Consider the following 11,183-nt stretch of genomic DNA (forward strand, 5'->3'; position numbering starts at 1 on the left):
GATCTCCTGACCTCGTGATCCGCCCGTCTCGGCCTCCCAAAGTGCTGGGATTACAGGCTTGAGCCACCGCGCCTGGCCCTGTTTTATCCTTAAATGTCCTACTTTAGCACAGGTTTCTACTGAAAACTGCCTCAAGATCTCTTTGAAAGGAAATAAAAAATCACAAATGAAAATAAAACTTAGAAAATACTTGGAAAAAAACTTTCATGTATTACTGCCAAAACCTGATTCTGGACATCCACCTTTCTGGGTTAGACGCAAATTATATCATATTCAAAAAATATGGGTTGCTCACAGTGGCTCATGCCTGTATAATCCCAGCACTTTGGGAGGCTGAGGCAGAAGGATCGCTGGAGGCCACGAGTCTGAGACCAGCCTGAGCAACATAGAGAGACCCCCATCTCTACCAAAAAAAATTTTTAATTAGATGGATGTAGTGATACATGCCTATAGTCTCTGAGGTGAGAGGATCTCTTGAGCCCAGGAGTTCAAGGCTGCAGTGAGTATGACTGCCACTGCAGTCCAGCCTGGGTGACAAAGTGAGACCCTGTCTCAAAAAAAAGAAAAGGAAAAAAGAAACAAGGGATCTTCTCAGATGTGATCTACTGAGGCAGAAGCGAGAGGATCAACATAGAGAAATCTGTTCTTAAGCGAGAGGAATAGGTGCATTTTGTCTCACCCTGAAACTTTTTGGCATTTCAAATGGCAGGGCAGGGACTTCTATCATTCATCTGTAGATACATACACTATTAAAAAAAGAAAAAAAGACATTTCCCCTAGTTGAATGGTAATCCTTCCCAAGATTCTGAGCCAAAAGGGGACTGAGCTCTAGTCATAGAAAGGCTTTTTTGTTGTTGTTTTCTTCATAAAAATATTTAGCTTCCCAGCTACTCCAGAGGCTGAGGCAGGAGGATCACTTGAGCCCAGGAGTTCAAGGCGGCCAGCCTGGGCAACATAGCAAGATCCCACTTCAAAAAAAAATCAGCAATGTTGAGAAAGAATAGTCCCTTAAATTCTTAAAGATACCTCACAAATGCGTCTTGCCATTCTTCCTCATCCCAAATCAACATTGAAGCAACACATCACCCAAGATACAGTTACCAAATTCATTTAGCTATATTAATTAAAATAAGGAGAGATGTTCCTCCTCTGCAGACACTGATAATACCTGCATGGCTAAGGCAGCACTTCTCCCCAAGTCCTCCTCTCTAACAAGGTGTGAGCTGTAGGCCTCCACTTACCCTGGCAAATTCCATGGGTTTAGGAAGAAGGCACATGACCATGACATCGAAGCGAACATCACATACTGTCTTCAGCCACTTGGTGACAAACTGAGGCTTCAGCTTTTCCACCAGACTTCCCACTTCATCATCCATCATATATGCAGTGGAGTGAAACCACTGAAACACCATGGCCACCAGCCGGGCCAAGCTTTCTGTAGGCGTGTTTTCACTGGGTGTGCAGAGGCTCACCTAGAAGTATGTAGATTAGAATCTTGTTCAGTTTCCATCTGTCTTTACAAAATTATAACAGGTGCATTAAAAGGCAATAAAATAAAAAGATATCCCAGATAATCCGTTTGAAATGGGCAGTTTTAAAAATGGGGATCGCTTATCCAGAAACTGTGTTCCTTCCTACAGGGATAGATGGATTGCAACAACAATTTTCCCTCAAGATTTCACCTTCCAATTAAGCATTTTCTCCTACAAGAAATCCATAATATAATCTGCACCAGATAAATGCTTCTCAAAAGTTAGGTCAACAAAATGTTTCATCAATATCCTCAAGGAAAATAATGTATATACATTTCAGTTCTAAAATGATCATATTTCGCTAAGAATTTTGTATTAGTAATAATTCAGATACCTTGGAGTCCCCCGATTCACTATCATAAATAGACTTTTTATTTTTATTTTGAGACGGAGTCTCGCTCTGTCGCCCAGGCTGGAGTGCAGTGGCACGATCTTGGCTCACTGCAAGCTCCACCTCCCTGGGTTCACATCATTCTCCTGCCTCAGCCTCCCGAGTAGCTGGGACTACAGGCGCCCACCACCATACCCAGCTAATATTTTCTATTGTTAGTAGAGATGGGGTTTCACTGTGTTAGCCAGGATGGTCTCAATCTCCCGATCTCGTGATCTGCCTGTCTCAGCCTCCCAAAATGCTGAGATTACAGGCGTAAGCCACCATGCCCAGCGCACAAATAGACTTTTTAAAACATCATTCATTCATTTACTATGAACTAATCTTTTATTGAGTACTATGGCAGGGTCCAGGAATAAAATAAATAAATAAAGCACGGTCTTTGCCTTCAAAGAGTTCACAGTAGTAGCTATTGTGTCGTTAGATAATAACTTCTAGGGAGCAAGATATGTGAAATCAGCAATTAAATGCCAATTTGGTAAAGACTCTTTCACGGAACAATGTGCAAGCATAATAGAAATACATCACCATGGAGACTGAATTAATGTCTCCAACGGGCAAAACAAAAGCCTGCTTCTCTGTAGCATTGGCAAATTCAGCTTGCTTGGGATGTTAGATCTGTATGTTTGATCTCTACCGAATAGATGTTGAAGTTAAATCGGTCAATAGCAATCATATTCCTTGCATTACTTTGGCTATAACTTCTCTGGTGTACACAGACTTACCATAAATATACAAAAAGCTCCACAGAGACTGAAGTTTCAAGAAAAATTTCATGTAGGTGATGGAATGTGAATTATCTATAAATGTTATTGAATCCAGTACTTGACAATATATACTAGCAACTTTCCTACTTGTACCAGTCTAGATCCTGATACTGTAGGTTTTAACACCTGGCTCTTCATCAAAATCAATGGCCAAGAGCTTCTTAAAAAATTCCCAAGATACTGGAATGCGATCTGGGCATTGTTAGTTTTTAAAAGCCTTCCTAGGTAAATCTAACATGCAGCTCAGGATTGAGAGCTACTGCCATAGAGAATTCAGTTCCATTGCTAAGGTTAATTTTTCACTATTTACTCCTTTTAAAAGAACAGGAGAAATTCCTCATCAGTACAATTTTGGAATGAGAAATAAGAAAGTGGAGAATAGTTAACTTATTTTTCTTACTAAGAACCATATTCCAAATTGACTGAGCAGCCTCTGATCGTGTTTATCATCGTCCTTGTTATCAAAGTCAGCATTATCCAGGGAATGGTGGGAAGAGGAGAGGCCCAGCTGCCGCCGCCGGTTCAGCTCATATTCTCGCTGCTCAGCATGGAACTCAGCTTCTTTCAACAAGCTGCCAAAGAGAAGTGTGATTTCAAGTTAGACTGTGAAAAAACACATTCTAGATCATGACCATTCAGAGGAAGTACCTCCTGAGTACTCAGGCACCCTGGATTGCTCTTCTTTAAATTGAGTACTGTGTTACTGAGTTACTGAGTACTATGCATCATGAGTTACTCCAGGATGCCTCATTCTATTTTCTTACTATTTTATACTCCATTCCCGTTTCAAAGATGAACAAACTGAGGCACAAAGAGACTAGTTCCTCCAATCAATTAGAAACAAGCAGAATTGATCCCTTCTGACTTCTGGTTCACCAACCATCCCACTGTAAGTCAATGCTTCCTCTATATCTATCATGAAACTATGCAGACAGCAAATGCATGATACAAGGAAAGATAGAGGAGCTTGTACCCAAATGGAAAAATATTCACCATCTGGTATTCAAAGACATGAAAGTGAAACAGTGAAAATTCTTTTTTCCATTTGCTAAACAAGTACCAATTTTAAAAAAACAACACTCAGTATCAGTAAGTTTTATACATGGTGTTGGCACCGTAAATCCATACACATGCTTTGAAAAGCAACTTGCTAATGTATTAAGAGCCATGTAAATATTCATACCCCTTGAACCAAGGTACCTGACATCTGGTAATCTACCCTAAGAAAATAAAAAATATAGGTACAGCACTAAGTACACAAATATTTCTCAAAGAGTTACTTATAAAAGTAAAAAACTGGAAACAGTCTAAATATGTAATGATAAAGTAAGTTATAGCTAGATGAATACTACATATCCACTAAAAATGATAAATATGGAAACTACGCAATGACATGGAGAAAAGCTAATAGTGTAATGTTATTTCAAAAAGAATTGTGGATATACTGTGATTATGGTTATAGAAATAAAACATACAGTTGAATAAAATTAGAACACAAGCAACACTGATGATGACGATAACAGTATGGCTAAGTGTTTTTTTTTCTTTTCAAACTTTCCATAATGTTCGATTTGACAAACATTTATTGCATTTCTACTATGTGTCAGCCACTGGGATAAGAGAAACAGAAAAGACTTGGCCTCTATCTTTTAAAACTTAAATTCTATTTTTTTTTTGAGACGGAGTCTTGCTCTGTCCCCAGGCTGGAATGCAGTGGCACGATATCAGCTCACTGCAACCTCCGCCTCCCACGTTCAAGTGATTCTCCTGCCTCAGCCTCTCTAGTAGCTGGGATTACAGGCGTGAGCCACTGCGCCCGGCCATATTGGTTATTTAATTTAAAAAAAAAAGAAAAATCTTGCCTGGAGCCGGGCACAGTGGCTCAAACCTGTAATCCCAGCACTTTGGGAGGCCGAAGCGGGTGGATCATCTGAGGTCAGGAGTTCAAGACCAGCCTGGTCAACATGGTGAAACCCCATCTCTACTAAAAATATGAAAAATTAGCCGGGCGTGGGGGCTAGCAACTGTAATCCCAGTTACTCAGAAGGCTGAGGCAGGAGAATCGCTTGAACCGGGGAGGCAGAGGTTGCAGTGAACCGAGATCATGCCACTGCACTCCAGCCTGGGCGACAGAGACAGACTCTGTCTCAAAACAAAACAAAACAAAACAAAAACAAACAAGCAAACAAAAAATCTTGCCTTGATGAATATCAGACAAAAAAGTGAGTAAGTGTAGAAGTTATTTCAATTGCCTTTTTTTTTTTTTTTTTTTTTTTGGTAATGTGATAGAAGAAGAAAAACCCAGTAGCCTGCAGGACCTGTCCCTGCTGTCCCTGTCTGACTCCACAGGGTCGTTTATCCCGGTATGGAATTACCTGGAGTTGTCCCACACCTGTTTCCTGTGCAGGTAATTCACGCTTGTAGCCTTCCCCGCCTCCTAACTGGTTAATGCTGCTGTCAGTCAAGTCAGGCCTACTCACATGCTTCACTTTGATTGGCCCCTTCACTTAGTTCCCCTAACGCCCTCTCCCCAAGGCTATTAGTGAGCTCACCAAACCTTACCACAATGACGTGCTTATGTTTTTCTAGTCCCTTCATAGGTAACTTAAGGGCAGAGACTATATTTTATTCCCTCCTGCCTCCCAAGTGCCCAGCATAGTGCCTGGCACATAACTGGCATCCGTAAAAATATTCATTGAATTCATGAATTAAAATAGCATCATTACAACGCTGTGGGAAGGTGAGCAGCTGGGCTAAGGGAATTTGAGGTTGCATTAAATATGCACATCTCAGTGTGCAGAGGTTAGCTCAAAGCAAGGTGGAGTTGTCAGAGATAGCTACTAAGAAACTGCGTGTTCACGAGGTCAGGAGATCAAGACCACCCTGGCTAACACGGTGAAACCCTGTCTCTACTAAAAAAAAAAATACAAAAAACTAGCCGGGAGAGGTGGCGGGCGCCTGTGGTCCCAGCTACTCGGGAGGCTGAGGCAGGAGAATGGCGTAAACCCGGGAGGTGGAGCTTGCAGCGAGCTGAGATCCGGCCACTGCACTCCAGCCTGGGCGACAGAGCGAGACTCCGTCTCAAAAAAAAAAAAGAAACTGCGTGTTACCTGATCACGGCCTCCACGGCGCAGACCAGCTCCTCAGCACCACATTCCCGCGTGTTGATGGGCGGAGGGGAGGTCTGATAGAGGTGAGTCTCCGCAGCGGCCCCCACTTCATTACTGTGATGATTCGAGTGGCACCTCTTGCAGTACCGAACAGGCCTGTTTCCGTGACGACCACAGCACCCTGCTGAGAAGCAGGTGACAACTGCTCTTCTAACGTGGGAACTGCAGTTCTAGAAGCCAAGAAAGTGAAATCAATTAAAATTGACCACCGAGGTAAACTTGGCTAAGAATCAGGGGCCACTCGAAGTGACAACACATTCAAGGGCCACTGGTTTCCAAAGCGCAGGTTATTCTCCCACCAGCTAGATTTCAGTCATCGTTCAAAAATAAAGGGAGGAGGGTTTTCTATTCCTGTGAGTGGTAGAAATGCTCTAAATATCAGTGGCACTGGTGGGAAGCCCTGTGTAAAGTTACCTCGGCCATGGGGGGAGTGAGGAGGAGGACACTTTCTGGATTATTTCAAGTTAACATTCCAAGAGTTTTCAGGAGAAATATAAAGAAAAAAACAGAACCATGGATCAAGAGAGTGCAACATCACAGAACATCAGGGAAGAAAAGAAATAATGTTAACTCCCAGAATAAACTCTTTCAAAATTATTTTATGCACCTCAAAGAGTATCTTTCCACTGCAGCTCCTCTGTCCTTGTCTCATTCAAGGACAGGTAAATGCTGCATTCAAAGACGGGGACTGCGCTGTGCCAAGGTGATGGTCTCAAACCAGGCTTTCCCATGTCCACCGGCACTCTATGAAGACCACAGGGACGGACACAGCCAGAACCCTTCAGAGTCAGCGTTGACATCAAAAGCAGGAAGGGTACCACAAATGAAGTAATGGGAATGAGAAAAGTGGTGGAGCGTAAGACATTTCCAAGTTCAGGGGTGCTACGTTCAAGCTGCCCTGGTGGGAGGCAGAGGAGTGAGGCAGCACCCACATGAAGCTATTGGAGATGTGCAAAGCCTATGAGAGATGCGACCACCACATAGTCAATGTCTCTTTCAATAGTGCTGGTGAAGATGTGAACACCCCCAAGGGGGCGTTAGACTCTAAGCCTTTATGAACTCGAAGCTTGTGAGAGGAGGGAGATAAAAGAATGAATTAATCTGTCTTCACCTAGAATTTAAAGGGAAAATATTGAGCTCAGGACAGTCTTTCTAGCCAGCATAGGATTCTCAAGGTAAGAAAAAGTTTCAAGGCAAACATCAAATCCAGGGGCCTATCAGAAAATGTGGTCTCAGTAGGAAAAAAAAATGATGACAAGGGCTTGAATATAAAACCCTTTAAGAACTCAGAATTTAATATGGTACACATACACTCTTTTAGATAGACAGAAAAAAAAAAAAAAGCCGGTTGCGGGGGATAACTTCTAAGGATCTTAAGGGCATACCTCAGCTATCTCCATCATGCCCTGTCCAAATCTCTAATCCACAGAGTCTATGAACATAATCAAATGTTGCTGTTTTATGCTGCTAAATTTTGAGCAATTTCTTATGGAGTATCTGGATACACTGCATATGATAATATCTGGAATACCAACTAAAAGTCAACCTGCTTTATTACCACATGCCGTCTATTCTAAACAATGTCAGCAATAAAATACATTTCCCCCAAAATAATCTTGAGTTGATCAAAGTTCTAAATAATTGCTAGGATTCCTACTAAGTTTTGATACTATATTTGAAAGGCCTCAACCCACGTGGATTCAGCTCGCTCATTTCCAAAGTAAACTAGAGAGGCTTCCCTTAGATGGAGATTCAGCTGGGCATGTTTTCAAATGTTCACTCCAACCACTTTGTTTCACTGTTTTGAATTTTAAACACATAGAAATAACTCCAAGTGGTCCCACAAAATCACAGAATTGAAATAATTAAGGTCTGTCTCTTCATCTTTCCAATCATGATGCTATCATTGCTTATTTCAAATATACCATTCAGGGAATATGCAGTACCAAAGAGGTAGAATACAAACTACCCAGGAGAAACTCAAACAATTCTGAACTGTTATGAACTTAATGGAAATCCTCCAAATTAACGTCTAAGTAAAACACAATGTTTATTAAAGGATAAGCAATAAAAATGTGCTAATTTGAAGCTTGTTACTAAAAATAACTTTGTCATATAAAAAGGGAAGTGTTAAAAAATGATCTACCCTGGGTGTCAAATATATTAGGTATGTCCCCAGAGTCAAAACATGCTGGTTTAGAAAATAGAACTGTTTGGAATCCTAGTCCCTCAAGCTTATAAAAGATTCTCAAAGTAAGAATGGCCTCAGGATAAAGATCAAAAGAAGAATATGGTCTATGACTCTAAGATCCTTTGTTAAGGCTTCAGAAAGTTATAAGCTGGTGCCAAATTGAGCCTCTCAGCTATAACAGGGCTTCTAATAATTTTAAGGGCACACTGAAATGCCCAAAATGTAGGAAGGACTGCCTCAAAAATAATTAAAGATATGGCTTTCGGGGGCACAGGACCCCAGTGAGATTCACTGAAAATCCACAAAGTTTTTAAGAAAGTCATACTAGCAAAAGCACCACCAGCTAAAACTAAACAGATGCAGTTCTAAATGAAAAGAGGTCTATGGGACCCTAACTCCTACATGCAGGAAGCAGACTGAGAAAGTTACTCAGCTGCAACATGGACCATTACTTATTGAAAAGAAAAGATGCCTCAGAGAGTGGAGCCAAGAGCTTAGGAGGACAATAACAGATTAGGGAACTACTTCTAGGAAACAAAACCAGATTGTAATCAAGACAAGTATGCTATTCCTGGAGACAGAGGAACTGTTGATGTATTTGTGGCTGGAGCTGCTATAGACCAATGACTGCTATCTGCTTTCCCTTCCTCTTTCTGAACAGAAGCCTATTGCTATGATCCTGTCCCCCGTCTCAACATTGTGCCTTGGGTGCAGAGAGGGAAGATAACTTTCCTTCTTAGTTCACAGGACTCTGAATCAAGAGAATCGGTTACCAAGAAGTTTAATCAGTGACATATCACATGTAGATCACAAGATACTAGACTTTAAGTCTGAAGCCATAAATGAATAAGACTTGTGGCGGTCATGTAAAATGGTGAGCATATTTTGCATACGGATAGAAGGTGAATAATTACGTCCAAAGGACAGATTATGGTAGGTTAAATGTGATCACAAAATTCTTGCCACTCCTTCAATAACCGTAACGATCCTATTTTTCCACTCTTTGAATCTGGGCTGCCTTGGAACTTGCTTTGACCTGTTGAATGCTACAGAAATGATGCTGTGTGACTTCTGAGAGGCCTTGAGTGAGTAAGACTCTCTCACTCTCTCAGAAGACTGCCACCTGTGAACAAGTCCAGCCCAGCCCCTGGATGATGAGATGTCATATGGAAAGAGAGAGGCCCAGACACCCCACCCATCTCACCATTCCAGCCATCCCAGCTGAGCCCCAGATATGCGAGTGAGACCATCTGGGGCCAGCCAATCCCAGCTTAGCCACCAACTGACTGCAAATACATGAGTGAGCCTAGAGTAATTTATCAAAAGAACTGCTTAGCTGAGCTGAGCATAGGACAAATTGCCAATCCACAGAACCGTGATTAAATAACTGGTTGCCATATGAGACACTGTGTTTTCAGATGATTTGCTATGCATCCATAGATAACAGAGACAGCCCTCCAATATACCTACTCACAACATCCCAAAAAGTTTAAATGACGTGTGCAAGGTCCACATAGGTAGGAGGGAACAGAACCAGCCTGAGTCCAAGAATCTCAACCAACTAGTCAAAAGCTCTTTTTTATGACATCATACTGCCTCTTCTCATGCTTTTCGATTGTTAAAACAAGAAGAGAAGATGGAGATGGTTTAGAGAAACTATTATTAAAAAAACTAAAGGAAATATTAAAAGAAGACTCTTTAGCTACATATATTGTTCAAGTTACACATAAATAAATACTGTCCATATACAGTCAGTCTGGGTATGTTTTTCACACATATAAATTGGACTATTTGCACTCCACTTCAAAACAATCAAGATCTCTAGCATACAAGATATATCCTTAACTAAAGTTAAGTACCATAAATTGCAGTATAATTCAAACCTTTTTCTAATTAGACTCCTATCCCAGAATTACACATAGGCTTTTATTGCAAATTACTGAACAAAAACATTGTGCATAAGATGGGTGAGCAAAAGCAGAAATGGAAATAGAGACCATTTGGATGTGGCAATCTTGCATGCTAAATTATTTCCTTTCCCCCTCCACAAATACAATGGCATGCACATACTGGAAACCATGGTGCAGAAATAAGGCAGATGTCAATAAACGAATTTACACACAAACACAATAAATCATGCCCCAACAACACAAATGGCTTGCTCTTACCTTTTTCTGACATATAGCAGATATTTCAGCTGTAAGGGGAAGGCACACAAAATATCAACAAAGAAAGAGAGCCCCTCTAATTTTTACTTAATTAATTAATTTATTTTTTGAGACAGGGTCTCACTCTGTCACTCAGGCTGGAGTGCAATGGCCCCATAATAGCCCACCACAGCCTCTTGAACTCTTTGGCTCAAGTGATCCTCCTGTCTCAGCCTTCTAAGCAGCTAGAACAACAAGGGTGGCCCTCCATGCCTAGCTGATTTTTTTTTTTTTTTTTTTTTTAGACATGGGGTCTTACTATGCTTCTCAGGCTGTTGTTGAACTCCTGGCCACAAGCGACCCTCCTGCCTTGACCTCCTTCCCAAAAGGCTAGGATTACAGGTGTGAGCCACCATGCCAGGTCTAGAGCCCATTTTAAATAAGGGCAGCCACGGAGGGGGAATTTTTTAAATCTTAGTAACATGACCACTGGACTTGGCCCAAACAGCTTTTCGCTTGTCTCATAAATTATCATCTACTTTTATTAGCTTCTAGTTTCCTCAGAAAGCATGAAATATATCTCTTTTCATCTAGGGGTGTGTGTTTAGTGAGGTTAAGAACACCTGCATGCTGCTACTCTTACAAGTAATTTAATCTTTTCAGACATGACTTGGAAATCAAATCTTATTAAAGCCAAACAACTTTAATCTTATTTCCCCATTTTACAGAGGACAAAACTAAGAACCACTGTGGTTAAATTCTTCAAGGTCACACAAGCTATCAATGCTAGGGGCAGACCTTGAGTTAAAGTCTCCAAATTCCCCATTTACTGTTCTTTCCATTACACTATGACACTGGGTTGATGTGATATATTTACAGCATCACCATGGGATTATTTGCAATATCAAAATGGTAGAAAAAAATTACTAACTTGGACTACTTAGATTTAAATTATCAATTTATATCTTTTTTTTTTTTTTTTTTT

General features: G+C 41.0%; 1 protein-coding gene across 2 annotated transcripts in view; it reads right to left on the minus strand.

The window, feature by feature from the left end:
* UNC79 (unc-79 homolog (C. elegans)) overlaps positions 1-11,183 on the minus strand; it is a 357,370-nt gene that overhangs the window by 152,550 nt on the left and 193,637 nt on the right. For both annotated transcript variants that reach the window (XM_011951565.1, XM_011951564.1), the window contains exons 11-14: positions 10,220-10,248; positions 5,801-6,030; positions 3,091-3,262; positions 1,242-1,472 (exon numbers count right to left, since the gene is read on the minus strand). In XM_011951565.1, coding sequence (XP_011806955.1) covers positions 1,242-1,472; positions 3,091-3,262; positions 5,801-6,030; positions 10,220-10,248 — 662 coding nt within the window. The remainder of the gene's footprint in view (positions 1-1,241; positions 1,473-3,090; positions 3,263-5,800; positions 6,031-10,219; positions 10,249-11,183) is intronic.

The sequence above is a fragment of the Colobus angolensis genome, unplaced genomic scaffold (genome assembly GCF_000951035.1).
Source record: "Colobus angolensis palliatus isolate OR3802 unplaced genomic scaffold, Cang.pa_1.0 Scaffold32, whole genome shotgun sequence".
Taxonomy (NCBI): Eukaryota; Metazoa; Chordata; class Mammalia; order Primates; family Cercopithecidae; genus Colobus; species Colobus angolensis.